Raw genomic sequence first — 21162 nt, 5'->3', positions numbered from 1 at the left:
TGAAAAATTGCCTCGCAGTCGATGCAGGGTCAGTGTCATCCTCTCAGCCCCCTCGCCACCCCCCCCACCCCCCAAAATAAAACCCCAAAGTTTTATCTGTGATTTCATCACATCTCTTTACAGATAAAATAGTAGAATACCTGAAAGTGAGACCAACCACCCCACCTCCCCCTCTCCCATGTCTATGTTTTGTATTGCTCTGATAGTGGAAGGATTGTTTCTCCATTCATTCAGATCCATAAACCTCTCCAGGCTGCAAAGTGGGACCTTAAAAGGAAGTACAGTCTCCTGCACGGGAGAACAACAACAACAACAACACCGCCGCCGCCGCCATAGGAAGGACAGATTTCTGCATGGTCCCAAAGTACGATCCACTTCTTTCCATCCTATAATATTTACTTTAGTTTGACGGAAGCAGCTCGAAATGTGAACAAGTTTATCCTGTAGTGATGTCCCTCTATAGCATTTAATCATTCGATCATGAGTCAACGTGTGGAAGGTACAAAATAATGTAAATATGTAGTTTTATCTTTATGGGTGTAGAAAACCTGATCAGAATAAATCTGCTCCGATCTCCAGTGTTCGCCGAGGTCGAGACTGTTCATGAAGCAACTTCCTCTCTTTATACTCACGACTGTAATGGAAGGAGGAGAACACACTGGCTGTAAATGTTTCACTCACATTAGATCTCGAGAGTCCAGTCGTCTAGACGCATCACTGTGAGACACTGACCACAACAGAGCGTGAGATCTGAGAGGCTCGTTCGTGTGTGATTGTACACGTCAGTGAAATCCCAGCTGTGTACGTAGTGTGATTATACAGATGCATGCAAAAGTTTAGATGCCCCCCTGGATAAATTCCATCTATTCTTCATTTTTTTGGCATGTTACATGATTTAGGGTTTTTTTTCAGTCAGTTCAGCAAAGAAATACAACCTGAGCAATAATAAACACCATGTTTTCTGTAGAGGGTGCGTTAACGGGAACAATCATGATTTTAATAATAGACGATGGCACTGGGTTTGTACCTTCTAGGTTTGCTGCTAGAGTAAATCCTGGAGTAGAGAACATGCAAACTGACACAGGTTGAATCGAACCCAGGACCTTCTCGCTGTGAGGCGACAGTGCTGCCCACTGAGCAGCCCAATCCTGGAGTAAGACAATCAAGACGTCACGGGTCTCCTTTTTATCTGGCTGTTTTATTTATTTTAAATAAATAATAATGTAAAAGAAAACACAAGTGCTTACATTTGCATTTATGCCTTTACCCAAAGCAACTCTGACTGGATACAATTTGAGAGATTGAGGGTCAAGGGCCTTGTTCAGGGGCCAAACAGTGGCAACTTGGCGGTGGTAGAACTTGGAACCACCAACTTTCTAGTCAAGTCACTAGTCCAGTACCTTAACCAGCAGATTGTGATTAAATACAATGCAAGGGAGGGTTAAGGGCCTCGCTCAGGGGCCAAACTGTGCCCCAGGTTTTCTGTATATGGGATTTTTGATATTTATCAGTTTATGAAGCAGTATTTAATTTTTTTTATGTAATTCCAGTTGTCATTTCACTTTGTTGAGTTACTTAAATTGAATATTTTTGTTATATTAATAATTTTTTGGTTTTTTTTGTAACTGATACAAAATTGCATAAAACTGACTGATTAATAGTCTGTTATTTGTCACTAAAAGTCACATTTTCATAGGAAATGAATAAATAAATAAATAAATAAATAAATAGTAAATAATAAATTGTAACATTTTTGTCTGTATCTTGTCCTCAGGGGCCAAACAGTGGCATCTTGGCAGTGGTGGGGCTTGAACCAGCAACCTTTTGATCACTAGCCCGGTATATTATGCAAGTATTAATAAATAGCAAACATGATGGTTCCCTCTTATTTTATTTTCATTCAGAAAATCAATACTCGATCAATAGTTCATCGAATTTGACCGGGGGTGTCCAAACTTTTTCATGACCGTGTGTGTGTGAGTGTGTGTGTGTGTGGATTCGTGACTGTAGGCACCTGTTATAGAAAGTGTGGTTCTGTAAGTGGGACCAAGCACGTACACTATGCTGGTGTGTGTGTCCTCAGTGAATGTGGTGTCTATGTTCTCCACCGGATGGCGCTGTGTTCCTGCAGGCACTAGCTTCTTTCCTCCTCGATCAGTTTGGCCAGGTTGTCTCTGAGCTCAGTCAATTCGAAGATCTTGCCATCGAGGAGCTGAAGAAGCGAGCGGACGCTCTTCCTGAAGGCCTCGTGCTCGGCGTTACTGCTCTCCACCCGCTGCTCCAGCTCCACCAGCTGAGTCTCCAGCTCCGCCGTCCTCGTCTCGGTCTCCTGTATGTGTGTATATAAAAAAATCAAGACAGGAAGAACATGGATGCCTCTGAACTTACGTGAAGGCCAAGACCAGAGTACAAATGGATCCTCGACCGAATCACATCTATCCTTTCACTGGAGGCCCAGTTAACCAAACTGACGCTCTCTTATTTTGGACTCGTTATGAGAAGAATCAGTTTATTGGAAAACTCAATAATGCTTAGAGGAGTTTAGGGTAAAAGAGGAAGAGGACGGCCACCAACAAGGAATATGAGTTGTTTTATTGATGCATTTTGTCCCATTTCCTCCCAATTTAGTGTAGTCAATCTGTCCTCCGATGCTGGAGGATCCCTGATTGCAGTCGAGGTGGGTATATTGCTGCTCACGCCTCCTCTGACCCGCACGGAACCCTTTTCCATTCATGCATTCTGCACAGGCGCCTCTTTATCTGACAATCAGGGTCCTTACATGGCGTTGGAAGACCCCACCCACATAATCCGGTCATCCCGCCCTGGCAGAAACGTGTCTGCTGCAGGCACTGCCGATTATGCCCGCTAGATGGCGCCCAGTTGACCGGTGCCAACGCCGAGTTTTAAATCTGAATACCCCGCTGCACATGTTGACGTACCTGCAGTTTCTTGGTGAGTGAATCTTTCTGTGATTGCAGCTCGTTGCCGCTCTCGACTTCTGCCTTCAGTCGTTCTAGTTCCTGTAACAACCAGATGATCAAAATTATTAAACGTAACACACACACACACACACACACTAATAATTCAACACATACACAGATTGATTTCACTCTTACACTGTTATTTCTTCTAATCTAATCATTGCCAATCCAACTACTGCAATGTTTTGCTCCTTGTATCTCTTCCGTGCTGGCCAAGCAGACCTGAGACTATCACAGACCCCCTCCGACACCCACTCCATCTCTGGACGCATCTTTTCGTATCACAGAGAGCCGTACCACATGTGGAGGGACACACTATGTACTCTGTGAATACCCCACCACTAACCCAGTCAACCTCCCTCCCTCAGGCACGGTCAGGCTGGTAGAGAAGATACCGTACCTCCTCTTTGGCCTTCAGTGTCACCTCCAGCTCCTCTATGGTCTGGTTCAGTTCTGTTTTTTGGGTTTTGATGACTGTAGTCTGCCCGCTCACACACTCCAATTCTGTCACCTGAAACACACACACACACACACACACACACCATACATCAACTTTTACTTTTGTATATTAGACCAATACTATAGATGACAGCTGCAGTTCTGTAATAACACAGCTACAAATAATCAGCTTTTGTATGTTTGTTTGTTTATTAAGATTTTAATTTTGTTTTAATTTTCATTCACCTCACTAACACGTCTTTGTACAGAGGGAGGAAACCCATGCAGACACGTGGAGAACATGCAAACTCAACAGAGAAAGGACTCGAACCCAGGACCTTCCATAAACAGCTTTTCAAAAAGAAAAAACTAGGCGCCCAGATGGCGCAGTGGGAAATTCTGCGAGATTCTGAACTCCTCTGTTCAAAACTCCGCATTGCCACCGGCCATTTAGTGGGCATAATTGGCAGTGCCTGCAGGGAGGGATGACCAGAATATGTGGATGGGGTCTTCAAACGCTGTGTAAGGTCCCTGATTGGTGGATAGAGGCGCTTGTGCAGAGTGCATGGGTGGAAAAGGGTTCCGTTAAGGGCTGCGTGCGGGTCGGAGGAGGCGTATACCCACCTCGACTGCAAAAAATCGGGGATCCCCCAGCCACGGAACACAAACTGACTGGACTAAATTGGGAGAAAATGGGAGAAATTGGGTGACAAGTCGTGAACAGATATCTCCTGGTTTTCAGTATAGCAATTCTCTGGATTCTCTGGATTAGGAATCAGAAGGTTGTGAGTTTAAATCCCGGCTCAGTCAAGCTGCCACAGTTAAGCTCTTACTTAAGCATGACCCTAATTCCCTAATTCCTCGACTGCTCAGCGTAACTGTAAGACCCTTTGGATAAATGAGTTAAATGTGTTTGTATCATAAATCAGTTCTGTCTGTATTTGCTTACTCGTTTGTGCAGCCTTTCAGCCTCCTCCTGATACGCCGCCAGCTGCTGCTTCCACTGTTTAACGTTGGCCGTCGACTCCAGCAGCGCTGCTGTTAACTTGGCGTTGTTGCCTTTAAGAGCGGCCAGTTCGGCCTCCCAGTGCTTGTTCACGGTGGTTGAACTGCTGAAATGATAAGTAATTTTATTAGATATACACTATATGAGAAGAAGTATTTGAACACCCCTTCTAATTTCTCTGAATTCATGTTTTTCAGCCACAACTTTGTAGCAACAGTTTAGGGAAGCACCTCCGCCAGACAGCAGGAGTTGCTGACATGGTGGTGGTGTGTTAGTGTGTGTTGTGCTGGTATGAGTGGATCAGACACAGCAGCGCTGCTGGAGTTTTTTTAACACCTCACTGTCACTGCTGGACTGAGAATAGTCCACCAACCAAAAATATCCAGCCAACAGCGCCCCGTGGGCAGCGTTCTGTGACCACTGATGAAGGTCTAGAAGATGACCGACTCAAACAGCAGCAATAGATGAGCGATCGTCTCTGACTTTACATCTACAAGGTGGACCAACTAGGTAGGAGTGTCTAACAGAGTGGACAGTGAGTGGACACAGTATTTAAAAACTCCAGCAGCGCTGCTGTGTCTGATCCACCACCTAAATAATACCTGCTCTGTGGTGGCCCTGTGGGGGTCCTGACCATTGAAGAACAGGGTGAAAGCAGGCTAAAAAAGTATGTAGAGAAACAGATGGACTACAGTCAGTAATTGTAGAACTACAAAGTGCTTCTATATGGTAAGTGGAGCTGATAAAAAGGACAGTGTAGAAACAAGGAGGTGGTTTTAATGTTATGGCTGATCGGTGTATATACGTATATACATATAAAATACATAATACGCTGTCGACTTCGCTGCAACAGTCTGTTTTTATCCGGGCTTGTGACTAGCACTGACAAGTGCACCTCCAGTGGCTAGACCGATTCGTCCACCTCTTGAGGAACACCTGCCAATCACGTTGCAGAAGCCCGACCGGCTGATAGAAAATTGCAAGAAAACAATCAAATCCACAATACTAGACAAAAACATTCTGCTGTAACCTGAATATCAGACAAACAATAGAGCACATTTAAAGCACACTGAATAATCGTTTACAATCCAGGCCTGGAACCTCCTGGGCTACAAACGTCCCGCTGATAATCACCCGTGGGGGAAGGGAACCGCGTTGGTCTCGACGCGAGGCTCCGAGTTCAGAGAGGTGTCGGCCGCCGACCGTTCATCATCCGTCCCGTTAATGCTTTCGGGGGTCAGAGGTGACTGCAGGTCACCCGTAGCTGATTCCTGTCGGAGTATAAAACATCAGGTTTAGAGCGTGACGCTGCCTCAGACTCACAGATTCACTCGAACATCTGATGATCTGAAGTGATGTGAGAGGACGCGGTTATGAGAAGTCGTTTCTGCACTCTGATTCAGCTCGTATTCAGTTCGTAGCTGCTGTAAGACTCTGTAGCTGCTTACCTTTCTAGCAGTCATAGCCGAGTCCTGTCTGTGCTTAAACTGGATAAGGGGACACTGTTAGACGTGTATTACAAGAATAAGTTACGTAAACAACATTCTAATGTTTAGCTGATCTGTAAAAGACCTCATTTTTAAGGAATATTTGAGAGTTTTTTAAACAAATAGCGGATGAGACGCTTTTATCTATCATATGTACAAACATAAATGACTGGAATCATAACACAAGTGTAACTTCAACTGTATGTGCTGAAAAACTCCCAAATTTTCATTACGGTTATTTAAACAGGAGAACAGAGAACTTGGGAGACATTGGGAGACAATGGATAGACGTCGTCTAGTGGTTATGGACCGTTTACTGGAGTGTTTAAGGTAAGACTAAGGTAGTACTCAGTAAAGAAAGGTTAGCTTTAGTAACACTGGGTCAGGGCGAGAGTGAGTACAGCTTCGTGGGAACCTTTGTAATTAATCGTATACAGAGGGTTTAGGTTTATGTGAATAGGGTCAGGTGGATGCTGTTTGGAGACGTTAATGAGACTGAAGAGCTGATGGAGGTAGAGGATCTGACAGGAAGTGGTTCTGGTTGGATATTACTGGGATTATGGAGCGTTACGAATGCTCCATGTCACCATTCTTACCTTCAGAGGAGCCAAAACCTGTTTGCGCTTTAGAGAATTAAATAATAATGTGAGACAGTAAAATCAAGTGTTAAACATGCAAATTAAAACTAAATTCTTTGGTCAGTGGTGGGGTTTGTTTGTTTATTAGGACTTTAGACACTTTGGTTACATTCATGACAGGAACGGTAGTTAGTAGTAAGATTCATCAGTTCACAAGGTTATTATCAAACACAGTCATGGACAATTTAATATCTCCCATTCACCTCACCTTGCACATCTTTGGACTGTGGGAGGAAACCGGAGCACCTGGAGGAAACCCATGCGGACACAGGGAGAACATGCGAACTCCACACAGAAAGGACCCGGACCGCCCCACCTGGGGATCGAACCCAGGACCTTCTTGCTGTGAGGCGACAGTGCTACCCACCGAGCCACCGTGCCGCCGGTCTGAGGTGGGGCCTTATGGGGTCAGAGTTCTGGAAAAAACCTCGTAGGGGATTTTGGCTTTAACATGTTTGGAAATGAAGCCCTAATAGCGCAGAACCAAACCGATTTCATCTTACTGCAGATAAAATAAAGAGAGCTGCATCAGGAAGAGCATCCGGTGTAAAACTGCCAAATTAGGTACACGGTTCAAAACGATCTGCTCTGGAGCCCCCTAAAATACAGGAGTGGCCGAAAGAAACCGAACCGAACCCCCCTAGACTAAACAGCTTGTCTAATTAGTGCACTAGCAAAAGTTGGTTTGGGTAGCAGCCATGTGACGCCGCTATGAAGTCATAATTTTATTAATATTAATATGACACAACCTAAAGTCATAACCATGTCATAACCGTTTTATTTAGTTCTGTCAACTTTGGTTTAATGCTGTTTTTTTTTAAATAATAATAATTAAATAAACTTGTACCCGAACGCCCCCTTGTGGAGGCTTTATGTTACATCTTGTATAGAGAGAGCAAGATGCTAAAATATTACTAAAACGTGACTTCTAGGCACAAATTCATAACATCTTCTGAATGTTTAGTTGCTGTAGCAATACAAAAAGTACAGGAGGTAAAATTAATAATACAGCCGTGTGTCTTTGCTGAGCACAATTCCAAAATGAGTACACAGGTGCATTAAACCAGCGTTTAGTGACCCACATTTTGTCCATGATTTATTACGCCACCCAGGCAAAACAAGCAATGCATCTTACTCTCTCTATACGAAGATGTAACAAAAAGCCTCCACAAGGGGGCGTTCCCGTACAGGTTTATTAGATTATCATTATTTTTCTCTTCGTGACTTACCCAAGGGGTGCGACCCAGGGTTTGAAAAACCCTGCATTAAACCACAGTTGATAAAACTAAATCAAACGGTAAGTCTATTTCCAAACACAGATTTTGAAGATATGGGCTGTTCACTAAAGCTACAGATGCTCTTTTGTTGGTGTTATGAATAAAACTGTGGACGTGGCGTGTACCAATTTTAAGTGTAATTAACAGCCAACTTTGCCAAAAACTGTCCACAGTTGGTACTGGATTTTCCACCAATAGTAATAATTAAAGATCCCAGCTGTCCTCACAAGAGCAGTAATGTGAAGTGCGTTATCCAGAGAGTAAAATTCCCAGCAGTTTACCTGTGACGGCGTGCTGGTCAGCTCCATCTTCTCCTGAGATTTTTCCTTTGCTAACCGAGCAGCTTCCTTAAATTCTGCAAACTTTTCTGCAAACTGAGAAACAAAACAAGCGCTTTTATAGAATACATAAACCATAAACAATACAGCAGTAACCGTAGACGGTCTCACTTTGCTCAGGTGGCTCTCGGAGGTGAAGCCGAGGCCGTAGACGGTGTTCGCCCGGCTGTCCGCCCACTGGCCGAATTTCTGTGAGGTCTTAGTGAAGGTCATGTTGGGTGTGATGGTACTGTTGATAATCGCCTGGAAGGAGCATAAACAGAACAGAACAAGCAAATTTCATTCATCTGTGAACATCATAGCCAAAAGTATGTAGACACCACGTCTGACTGGTCAGTCTGGCTATTTTAGACAATTATGCCAAGCATTAAAGTATCAAGCTGCCAATGGTGGTACAATGGGTCACATAAATTTAAAAAAAGAACAAAACCTGGACCCCTGTGCAATGGAAAATGTAATTTGTTCTGAAGTTAGGAGGATGCATAAATATCTGAGCTGTGAGCCGATGTAAATCATTTGGTCCAGTGATAAATTTGCATGGTTGTATAACAGCCAAAAATAGCACCGGGGGGCATCTATGCCCTTCCCATCGATAAAGCAGGGGTGTCCAAACTTTTCTTGCAATGCAATGACGGGCCACTGACTGTGTAATAAAAGAAATAAAAAATAATAGACGTACCTGATTACTATAAACACTCACCCACTCACTTTCTTAACCGCTTATCCAATCAGGGTCACGGGGGGTGCTGGAGCCTATCCCAGCTTTTCAATGGGCGCAAGGCACACATACACACACATTCACCTATAGGGCAATTCAGTGTCTCCAATTAACCTGACTGCATGTTTTTGGACTGTGGAAGGAAACCGGAGCACCCAGAGAAAACCCACGCTGGTAATGTTTTGATTTGGTGGAAATGGGATGGGGAGGTTTAGACTGGTTTTGTGTGACACTGACACCCAGTGTTTAAACTAGAGATGTTAGTTTAACTTATAAAAAGGGCCACAAATAGTTTTGACACCCCTGCAATAAAGTCTTTACCCCTGCAGAAATGATTTAAATCCCAAAACTGCCATGACATGCCATGGAATTAACTGTATATAGTACCAGGCTTTTGTATTCCGTCCACACCGTGTTGATTAGTATAAAGCAAACCACCAGTGGACTCTGGAACAGCGGCGAGGATTTTTGTAGCTGCTGCTGCAGTGTTCTCTCTCTTTTGTACTTGTGTTATCATGTGGCAGAGTGTGGGCATGTGTGTATCTGTGGGTGTGTGGGCGTCTTTTTAAGAGTGTATATACAGTATATGTGTGTGTGTGTGTGTTTGCAAAAGCTGGAACTTGCATCCAACCGCAAATTACAGTTTAACATGGGCCTGTAAAGTCTGGGGGAAAGGTTGCTATGGGAAACAGGTCCATGATAAATGTTGGTGTGTGTGTGTGTGTGTGTGTGTGTGTGTCGCTGACAGGCTGCATCCCAACAATGAAACAACAGGAAGCACTCAATGAGGTGAGGACCTTTACAGGCTGCTTAACTGCTATTGATCAACTGTGTGTGTTTGTGTGTGGATGCGTATGCAGCATTTTTGCATGTACACACACACACACACACACACACACACACATATATGTATACAGATATACACACTTGCAGAGATTTACACCCACACACACACACCCCAGATCCCAGGGGTAGTAGGTTAGCACAAATTACCACTGTGCCACCCGAGTACTCAAAGCTTTCTGGGTTTTTTTGCATTTTACCCACCGTTCCAAAAATTTGAAACACACACACACATTGAGATACACAGTGTGTTATGTAATCATGCTCTCCAAAATATCTCCTCCTTTTAATCCAAACCAGAGTCCAAAATAACTACCACTCCACCTCCGCTGTGTGTGTGTGTGTGTGTGGAGACACAAGTACAGGTCATCACTTTTTCTCCAGCCCTCATTCCTCGTTTAAGACTGTGTGCACATTTACACGGTGCGGCCAAAAGTATGTGGACACCTGAACCTCAAACCCAGATCTCATATGGTCCTCATATACAGTGTATCACAAAAGTGAGTACACCCCTCACATTTCTGCAGATATTTAAGTATATCTTTTCATGGGACAACACTGACAAAATGACACTTTGACACAATGAAAAGTAGTCTGTGTGCAGCTTATATAACAGTGTAAATTTATTCTTCCCTCAAAATAACTCAATATACAGCCATTATTGTCTAAACCACCGGCAACAAAAGTGAGTACACCCCTTAGTGAAAGTTCCTGAAGTGTCAATATTTTGTGTGGCCACCATTATTTCCCAGAACTGCCTTAACTCTCCTGGGCATGGAGTTTACCAGAGCTTCACAGGTTGCCACTGGAATGCTTTTCCACTCCTCCATGACGACATCACGGAGCTGGCGGATATTCGAGACTTTGCACTCCTCCACCTTCCGCTTGAGGATGCCCCAAAGATGTTCTATTGGGTTTAGGTCTGGAGACATGCTTGGCCAGTCCATCACCTTTACCCTCAGCCTCTTCAATAAAGCAGTGGTCGTCTTAGAGGTGTGTTTGGGGTCATTATCATGCTGGAACACTGCCCTGCGACCTAGTTTCCGGAGGGAGGGGATCATGCTCTGCTTCAGTATTTCACAGTACATATTGGAGTTCATGTGTCCCTCAATGAAATGTAACTCCCCAACACCTGCTGCACCCATGCAGCCCCAGACCATGGCATTCCCACCACCATGCTTGACTGTAGGCATGACACACTTATCTTTGTACTCCTCACCTGATTGCCGCCACACATGCTTGAGACCATCTGAACCAAACAAATTAATCTTGGTCTCATCAGACCATAGGACATGGTTCCAGTAATCCATGTCCTTTGTTGACATGTCTTCAGCAAACTGTTTGCGGGCTTTCTTGTGTAGAGACTTCAGAAGAGGCTTCCTTCTGGGGTGACAGCCATGCAGACCAATTTGATGTAGTGTGCGGCGTATGGTCTGAGCACTGACAGGCTGACCCCCCACCTTTTCAATCTCTGCAGCAATGCTGACAGCACTCCTGCGCCTATCTTTCAAAGACAGCAGTTGGATGTGACGCTGAGCACGTGCACTCAGCTTCTTTGGACGACCAACACGAGGTCTGTTCTGAGTGGACCCTGCTCTTTTAAAACGCTGGATGATCTTGGCCACTGTGCTGCAGCTCAGTTTCAGGGTGTTGGCAATTTTTTTGTAGCCTTGGCCATCTTCATGTAGCGCAACAATTCGTCTTTTAAGATCCTCAGAGAGTTCTTTGCCATGAGGTGCCATGTTGGAACTTTCAGTGACCAGTATGAGAGAGTGTGAGAGCTGTACTACTAAATTGAACACACCTGCTCCCTATGCACACCTGAGACCTAGTAACACTAACAAATCACATGACATTTTGGAGGGAAAATGACAAGCCGTGCTCAATTTGGACATTTAGGGGTGTAGTCTCTTAGGGGTGTACTCACTTTTGTTGCTGGTGGTTTAGACATTAATGGCTGTATATTGAGTTATTTTGAGGGAAGAATAAATTTACACTGTTATATAAGCTGCACACAGACTACTTTTCATTGTGTCAAAGTGTCATTTTGTCAGTGTTGTCCCATGAAAAGATATACTTAAATATCTGCAGAAATGTGAGGGGTATACTCACTTTTGTGATACACTGTAGGTTCATTTATATGATTAGAAGCTCATTTATTTATGCTACTGTCAAAACCTCACATCTTCTGGAAAGGATTTCCACTATAGCTGGGAACATGACTGTAGGGAATTGTTACAAGAAGAATGCCTTTATTTGTCATATATACATGTACACGTGTACAGTGAAAGGAAATTATTTTCTGCATATTCCAGTTTGTTTGGAAGCTTGTTTGCCCCTGGAGCAGACAGGATTAAGGGCCTTGCTCAAGGGTCCAACAGTGGCTGCATAGCAGAGGCTGGATTAGTTACCTTTTAGCCAGAAGAGTATTTACTACACTTAGGAAATAATATAGATGGATAGACAGACAGACAGATAGATAGTATTATAGATAGACAGACAGACAAACAGACAAATAGGTAGATATGTAGTATTATAGACAGACAGACAGACAGACAGACAGACAGACGGATGGATAGATACTTTATAGACTGAATGGGTGATGCTGGGGATCTGACCTTGGATCCGTCCAAGCTAATGATTCGGTAGACGTTTCGGGTGCTGTCGTAAAAGTAGGACACGGTGACCGCATGCTTGCTGGTGGGTACCCAGTTCTTTTTGGTGTTGGGGTCGATCTGGAAGACGTGGGCTCTGGTGCTGAAGATGGGCTGCTCTCTACACACAGAAAGAAACACAGAAACCAGGACGGTTAGCATCACGCCGGATCAAAGGCACGGATCAACGGCAGCTGCTTCGCACGGCGTGAAGCAGGAACAGACGGCCGAGCCCCTCGGTGCCAGCATGCTAATCTGAACGGGCCAATCGACCGATCTGAGCTGGAAGCACCATGTGATGAAAACCATGTGATGTTATTGTGAGTAAGATCTTCAGAAGCACCAAAAGACTGGATATAAAACTGATTTTCCTTTTGATAAGCACACTCTGGATCTGCAAAAAGGCCCGTAAATGGCTAGAAAGACTCATTTGGATAAAGTCTAGGATTATAACATCATTATTATGAATTAGTTATTGTAATAAATTACATGAGAGCTAATTAGAACCTGCATTTTTGTAAGAGAGGCATAAAATCGTGGTGATATAATAAAAACCTTCAGCAGCTCTCGTACTCATTAATTAATTCAGCTTTTTATACACCAGACCTGCTGTACAATAAAAACACTTTATAGATGTAATTTATGGCCCCGCTAGGGAAATACGTTCCACCCAGTGAGTTTCCTCTTTGTAGATAAATGCTCTGTTAATGTGCTGTAATGGAGACGCTGCACTAAAGTGAGTCGCCGTGATTTGAATGACGGTAACAGTGTTTGCTATTCAAATGCTCGGTAGCGTCCTGTATCTGAAATATCGCCTTCTCGCATCTATATGCATTCTCACATCGCACTCGCTGTGATTTCTCACACACAATACACCAAATGGTTTTCTACATCGTCACCTTCAGATGCATTTTTCCAGCGTCGTACCAACATTTTAATGCCGTCAGCAAAAACTGTTTTCGGTTGAGCTCGTAGCCACTGATGCAGCGCTGCTTTCACATCATCATCACATGAGAATCTTCTTCCCCTTAAAGCTTCTCTGAGCATCCAACAAGGTGGAAACCAGATGGAGCTAAATCTGGACCATAAGCGCCTCTCAGTCTCTCAGACACGACCGGTTACTCCTCCTCCCACCCTCACTGCTTATGACCACAATATTAAAGTGAGGAAACTTTTTGAAGATCCCTCTTACTAAACAGTGTGGGACGTCTTACTTTATTTAAGGGTAAAATTGGCAAAAATATTTTCTTCTATTTAATTATCTCAACATTCTGTTTGCAAATGCTGGTCAATTGATAAACATACGCTTCTTTTGTTAGCAACATTGCAGCTGATAGTAGATTTATATACTTAATTATAGTACAAATTTAAAGAAGCAAACACTGGACACCAAATATGGCACGACTGAAATTATTTTTTATTATTATTATTATTTTGTGTGTAATTATTTTGCAGCTTGTTGATTATTTTAAGGGTTTTCCCCTGTTTTACAGCCACTAACAGACACTTTTATATAGAGCAACATTCAATTACAACTGAATACAAATTCGAGAAATTAAGGGCCTTGTTTAGGGGCCCAACAGTGCCAACTTGGCAGTGATAGGGCTTGAACTGGCAACCTCCAAAACCCAGTTCTAGCTGATTTAGACCAGTTTCTGTGTTCTAGCTAAGTTAATGGTGGAATCTTTCACTGTCCTATAAGCTCACTGATGGGAGTATACAGGGTGATTATTTTCTTTCCTTCTTATCACACTCTCCGAGTTTCTATGTGAGACTTGCAATTATTCTTGCAGACGAGAATAAAACGCTTTTCTACTCATAATCCAGTCTGAGGTATTTCATTAAAGGTTTTTCCACCACACCCCCGAACTTCTTCTTAATTATTGCTTTTTTAATTAGTAAATATTGCTGCTGTTCTGTTGCTTCTTCAGTGTCTTTCATTTCCCCCAAGTTTTGTGTTTTCTTAACAGAATTAAACTGGAATTAAAAATCGTGTTTTTTTATTTAATAAACATGAATGTAAATCTAACATCAATCTTTTTATGGTTGTTGTAATGACTGACTACATTCGGGAAAGGGGAAAGATGCCAAATTACCACTATGACCAAAGTAAACATTTTTATTTATTTCCAGTTTTATTTGATAGCAATAGCGACCGGTTCATTTCTCATTCGAGTCAGAGGGACAGAACGAGACGAGGTGAAACTTTAATAAAGGACGTTTTCTGGGACGTACCCATCGCTGAGCGTTTAGGGACCTTCCTCTCAGTTTTACCTCTTCACTTCTCTCCGGGGGAATCTCAGAGATAAAAGTCCTGTCTGCCTGCGGTGATTAATTCTGCCGAAACGGGGGATTCGCCAGCTGTTCATTTATACCGGGAATCCATTCATTACATGGCCTGGTTCCTCCCTCCGTATTAACCAAACCTAACCGTCATATGAATATCCCATCGCAGAGGGAACTGGAACTAATAACCTGCTTTAAAATGTCCCAAAATGTTTGAAAAATAAATAGATGACGTTTATTTTTAAGGCAATTACAACTGAATACAATTTCAAGGGCCTTGTTTAGGGTCATAACAGTGCTTGAACTGGCAACCATTAAGAGTACCAGTCCAATAACTTAACCATTGAGCTACCGCTGTCCCAAATTAATGCATCTAGTTTGAATTTTAATGATTTCCACTTTTTTTTCTTTGAAAAATAACTTTAATAGAGTTCCTGAATCGAATCCCAAAACAATAGATAGTTGGCAATACATTTCGGCAGGATACAATGTGAATTGTAGTAAACCTCTCTTCCGGCTTGAGAAGAAAATCACTTCGTACTCCCCTTAATATTCACAGTTACAGCACCTTCAGCTGGACGGGACGGTTCTAGTGAGGTTATAAATCTGATCAACTGTCTACTGAACACAGTCAGTAATCTGTAACACAGTGGCTGGAGTGCAGCAGGTGGACTGAATCGTCTGGGTCACTTTGCAATACAAATTGGCATCTTACCTAATCACAAGAGTAAATCTCAAAGCACCGGTCTGTCTCATTTGAGTTTGCATAAAACAAACCATCAAAGGACAAAGAACTCTGAATCCCTTTCACACTAATCTAGAACGAGCGTTTTCTAAAACACCACAGGGCAGTAACTACGGTAAAATCCTAATAAATAAATAAATAAATAAATAAATTGAAACCCGAGTCACCCGGAGCCGTTCTACCGTCTACCTGCTGCAGCACCGTATCAGTGTATCTGTGTTAGTGTAGACATCCGACCATTTCACATAGCCAGACTAAGGCCTCACACACTTTCACACACTCCGTGTACTGTAAAACACACACACACACACATAATGAAGTGTTAAATACCAGGCCCAGGCTGAGGGTGAGAGGGTGGCCATCTGCTCCCAGTGCAGAATCAGTTCTACTGGTTAAATCCCTCCACGGTCACTCTGCTTTTCACTCTACAGTCTATATTCACTAGGAACTGGAATATTATTTTATTCTCATGTCACTCCATTCAATATCATTCTAACATGATTGTTTGGGAGTTTTACCAAGCCTCCATTTATTCTGTGACTAGACTTCAAAGATTTCCTTTATGAGCGCTGGTATGGTGTCTACTGTCCGTTCATTTACATTTACATTTCGTCATTTAGCAGATGCTTTTATCCAAAGCGACTTACAATTACAACTGAATATGATTTAAGCAATTGAGGGTTAAAGAGGGTTAATTCAGAGGCCCAATGGTGGGACTTGAACCGACACCCTTCTGATTACTAGACCAGTACCTTAACCACTAAGCTACAGCTGCCCTAAAACATTTCAGCTTTTCCATTTTCAGCATTTAGCAGACGCTTTTATCCGAAGCGACTTACAGCACTGTGACAGTATACAATCTAAGCAATTGAGGGTTAGGGGCCTTGCTCAAGGGCCCAACAGTGGCAACCTGGCAGAGGCGGGGCTTGAACCAACAACCTTCTGATTACTAGTCCAGTACCTTAACCACTAGGCTACAGCCGCCCACATTTGTGTTTACAGCAACTTACAGTTACCACTCAGAGGCCCAACGATGGCAACTTGTCTATGGTGAGGCTTGACCTGGCAACCTTCTGATTACTAGTCCATTTCCTTAACCACTGAGATCACTACAGTGGGAGTGAATTTGTGAAAGCTAGTTGTTCAAGCTCACAGTCAGGTGTCCGAATACTTTTGGGTATACAGCGTATTTAAAATCATTGATGAACCAGCTGCTCGGCTCGGCTGCTAGATTTAGAACGGGGTTTAGCACAGACTGTACACACCCAGCGCTCGCATACAATGGACTTTTGTCCCAGGGCTTTATGAGTGAATGAATGAATAAATAAATGAATGAATACCTTTATTGTCATTGTCATTGTATACGAGGGATCTTCAAAAAGTTTCCTCACTTTAATGTTTCGATTGGAAACGTTGAGGGTGAAAATTATATATAAGAATATACACCAATCAGCCATAACATTAAAACCACCTCCTTGTTTCTACACTCACTGTCCATTTTATCAGTTCCACTTACCATATAGAAGCACTTTGTAGTTCTACAATTACTGACTGTAGTCCATCTGCTTCTCTACATACTTTTTTAGCCTGCTTTCACCCTGTTCTCCAATGGTCAGGACCCCCACAGGACCACCACAGAGCAGGTATTATTTAGGTGGTGGATCATTCTCAGCACTGCAGTGACACTGACATGGTGGTGGTGTGTTAGTGTGTGTTGTGCTGGTATGAGTGGATCAGACACAGTTTTTAAACACCGTGTCCACTCACTGTCCACTCTATTAGACACTCCTACCTAGTCGGTCCACCTTGTAGATGTAAAGTCAGAGACGATCGCTCATCTATTGCTGCTGTTTGAGTCGCTCATCTTCTAGACCTTCATCAGTGGTCACAGGACGCTGCCCACGGGGCGCTGTTGGCTGGATGTTTTTGGTTGGTGGACTATTCTCAGTCTAGCGGTGACAATAAGGTGTTTAAAAACTCCAGCAGCGCTGCTGTGTCTGATCCACTCATACCAGCACAACACACACTAACACACCACCACCATGTCAGTGTCACTGCAGTGCTGAGAATGATCCACCACTTAAATAATACCTGCTCTGTGGTGGTCCTGTGGGGGTCCTGACCATTGCAGAACAGGGTGAAAGGAGCAAACAAAGCATGCAGAGAAACATATGGACTACAGTCAGTAATTGTAGAACTAGATAGATAGATGGATAGATAGATAGATACTTTATTGATCCCGAAGGAAATTAGAGACTACAACTACAAAGTGCTTCTGTATGGTAAGTGGAGCTGATAAAAATAGCGATACTACTGCACATGTGTAAGAATTTATTGCACTTCAGTAGTTGTATTAAATTGATGTTGAAGCGGAGGGGTAAAATATTCATTCAATTCAACAATGGCATTTTCACTCTGAGGTGTGTGTCCTTAAAACCCTCGAACAAGATATTTCCAGACTTATTCTCTATAAGTACCAGTTCTGACCTGTTTACGTGCCCACTCTGTGCCCCGCGCAGGGCCGGTGCAGGTCTGCAGGTTTAGTGTTTTAACGTGGCGGCTTGTTTACGGCTCTTTCATTCATTATGTAAAGCTCAGCGGTCACCACTCTCCGTGCCCCACTGCGTTCCAGCACATTTCAGATACAGGGCCTATTTTTAGACTGGCTGAATGTTCAGTAGCTCTGCTGGATTCCTGCGTGGGACCATCAGGTGCCCTTTCATCTTTATCATATTCATTTATTTGGTTTAAACGTGCAGAGATACTTGAGAGAACGTCAAGCTAAGGGAAAAGAGGCTGGCGTACAAGGTTCTGAATAACAGGACAAAATAATTCAGCTATTCAGGATCAGAAAAGGATCATCGCTGAGTCGGATAAGCAGCCTAAGCTTTACTCAACTCCACAAACACATAGTACACACACGTCTAGGGCCAAATGACATACAACCACAGTTAAAAGTGTACATTTTTGCATTCTTCCACTTTACTGTGTTCCACCTCTCTATTATAAACACCTCACTGTCACTGCTGGACTGAGAATAGTCCACCAACCAAAAACATCCAGCCAACAGCACCCTTTGGGCAGCGTCCTGTGACCACTGATGAAGGTCTAGAAGATGAGCGACTCAAACAGCAGCAATAGATGAGCGATCGTCTCTGACTTTACATCTACAAGGTGGACCAACTAGGTAGGAGTGTCTAATAGAGTGGACAGTGAGTGGACACGGTACTCCAGCAGCGCTGCTGTGTCTGATCCACTCATACCAGCACAACACACACTAACATAGCACTTTGTCTTTCCAAACTCACATAAATAACATCACTCGGTCTGCATACTTTTATATTTGTCATATTAACCGTCTCTGTCCTTCCCTCACTCCTGACAATACTGCCATTCTGGTCCACTCCCTGGTCACATCCCGTTTGGACTATTGCAATTCTCTTCTGTTTGGTCTCCCCCTCAAGTCCCTCCATAAGCTACAACTAGTTCAGAATGCTGCTGCCCGTGTCATTTCTAGAACCCCATCCATTCATCACATCACCCCCGTTCTTCAACAGCTCCACTGGCTCCCTGTTAAATTTCGCATTGACTATAAACTTATACTGCTCACTTTTAAGGCTATCCATCATCTTGCTCCTCCATATCTCACCAAGCTCCTTCATATAAATTGACCCAGCCCTTAGATCTTCCTTATCCATTAGTCTTATTGTCCCTCCAGCCCGTCTGACTACCATGGGGTCTAGAGCTTTTAGCCGTTCGGCTCCCCGTCTCTGGAACTCCCTCCCACCAGACATTCGTAATATTGACTCTCTAGACATTTTTAAATCACGCCTCAAAACTTACTTGTTTAGGACAGCATACAGTCTTTAGCCTGTTCTCTTGACTATATATATTTTTAAAATTCTTTCCCTGTTTTTATTGCTGTTTTATGCTGTTTGTATGTTTATTCTTTTATGTACGGTGACCTTGAGAGTCCTGAAAGGCGCCTATAAATAAAATTTATTATTATTATTATTATAACACACCACCACCATTTCAGTGTCAATGCAGTGCTGAGAATCATCCACCACCTAAATAATACCTGCTCTGTGGTGGTCCTGTGGGGGTCCTGACCATTGAAGAACAGGGTGAAAGGGGGCTAACAAACATGTAGAGAAACAATTGGACTACAGTCAGTAATTGTAGAACTACAAAGTGCTTCTATATGGTATTTTTTGCAGAATGATGCCCTTCTCAAGTGCATTTGGCCTCTTGCTGTCGTAAGCGCCTCTCTGGACGTATAAGTCCAGTCGAATGTGAGACACACTGCCACTGTAGCTGACCTTTTCCCTTATGTAACAGTTAGCTTAGCGTTACTATTAACAGCGTATGCACAACGTCCGTGTGCAGTGTTCAGTACAGAGCAGGAGCCACCAGTGAGTAAAGCATCACTTTTGAGGGTCGTATGATTTGTTTTCAGCGTCCTCTTGGTGTATTTCTTGTATTGTCTTGCTCTTGTGCTAGTGTCATTCTATTATGCACCATAAGAGCCACGATAAAAACGCTCTTACATGACTGGGTCCACATATGAGACACAGGTGGAAATAAGGGGCACAATAAAATATTCAAAGGGCCAAATATTCCTGGTTCCTTACACCTTTCTAAAACATGCACTGGCTTATAGCATGTCAATCCATGGAAATCCATTTACATTTAGCATATGATTTTAATCAGGGATTTCAAAGTGACAGTGGTAGCTTAGTGGGTCGCGCTTTGGGCTGTCAACTGTTGGACCCTTGAGCAAAACCCTTAACCCTCTCCGCTCCAGGGGCGCTGTACAATCTCTGACCCTTCGCTTCGACCCCAGCTCATTGTACTGTACAACTGTATATGTATATATGACAAATACAGGCGTTCTATTCTATTCTATTTATAATTTAATGCAAGCAATCAGTGACTGAGGGCCTTGTTCAAGGGCCCAACAATGGTTACTTGCTTTCCGATCACTAGTCCTTAGAAGCTGAGCTACTCTCACAGGTCACCACAGACCTTCCAATTCACCCATCACACATATCTCAAGTATAAATCAAGTGCAGCCAATTCACCTTCTGCATGTTACTGTGGCTGTATTCCTACCCTGCACTCATGTGTTAGAGGTGAATGAATAAATGAATGTGTAGGAAAGGTTAAACATCCCTGCTGTAGATACATACCCCATGTTTGCTGGTGGAGCTGATGGTGCTGGAAGCAGCTGTAGATAGTTGGTTCTTCTATTCAGCCTCTTTCACTCCGACATGCCATGAACTGGCTTTATCTTCACAGCTAATCCGAGCAGACATGTACAGACATGATGGTTGTAGGAGCTTTCGCAATGTGTGTTCTCAGATCTCACAGCTCTGAAGCTTCAGGATCTCTGTACAGAACCTGGAATATCAGATCAGATCTTCTCCTCCTGCGGTGAATCAGATGAACCAGGCCGGACCAGAGCGCGTCTGTCCGAGAGATGGTACCATGTCCTGAGCTTATCTCCAAACGCTGAGTAAAATATCCAATTAATTCAACCAATTAATTCCTTAATTTAACATTTAAAGGTCCATGATGCTCATCCATTCATTTTCACTATTTTTGAGGCGCGCCCCGTTGCCTGGTTACAGCTCTCCAGTGTCGCTCATTAGCCACCAAAAAATCACCGAGCAGCGCATATTAGTGATTCAACTCACTGAGCCGATTCTTCTGAACGATTCTCTTTAAACGAATCGAGCTATGTTTTGA

The 21162-nt window shown here is 43.3% G+C and overlaps 1 protein-coding gene across 3 annotated transcripts; it reads right to left on the bottom strand.

Annotated features, from left to right (window-relative positions):
* Positions 1-498: 498 nt before the first annotated feature.
* LOC134330137 (homer protein homolog 1) lies at positions 499-21017 on the bottom strand. 3 transcript variants are annotated; one of them, XR_010014984.1, is made up of 10 exons: positions 20604-21017; positions 12345-12501; positions 8277-8408; positions 8109-8201; positions 5560-5696; positions 4369-4531; positions 3382-3492; positions 2940-3020; positions 2059-2329; positions 499-634 (listed from the first exon to the last, which is right to left on the bottom strand). XR_010014984.1 is itself a non-coding variant. In XM_063011124.1 (9 exons), exons 1-9 carry the CDS (start codon positions 20606-20608, stop codon positions 2135-2137), a joined length of 1074 nt encoding a protein of 357 aa, XP_062867194.1. In that variant the 5' UTR covers positions 20609-21017; the 3' UTR covers positions 1769-2134. The 3 variants fall into 3 exon arrangements, 2 of the variants coding, with proteins under 2 accessions (XP_062867194.1, XP_062867195.1); XM_063011124.1 differs by lacking the exon at positions 499-634 and having other exon boundaries at positions 1769-2329; XM_063011125.1 differs by lacking the exon at positions 499-634 and having other exon boundaries at positions 1769-2329; positions 4369-4528.
* Positions 21018-21162: the final 145 nt, after the last annotated feature.

Source organism: Trichomycterus rosablanca, chromosome 16 (assembly GCF_030014385.1).
Source record: "Trichomycterus rosablanca isolate fTriRos1 chromosome 16, fTriRos1.hap1, whole genome shotgun sequence".
Taxonomy (NCBI): Eukaryota; Metazoa; Chordata; class Actinopteri; order Siluriformes; family Trichomycteridae; genus Trichomycterus; species Trichomycterus rosablanca.
Note: the sequence above shows the minus strand (reverse complement) of the source record. Positions and strands in the feature narration are given on the sequence as shown.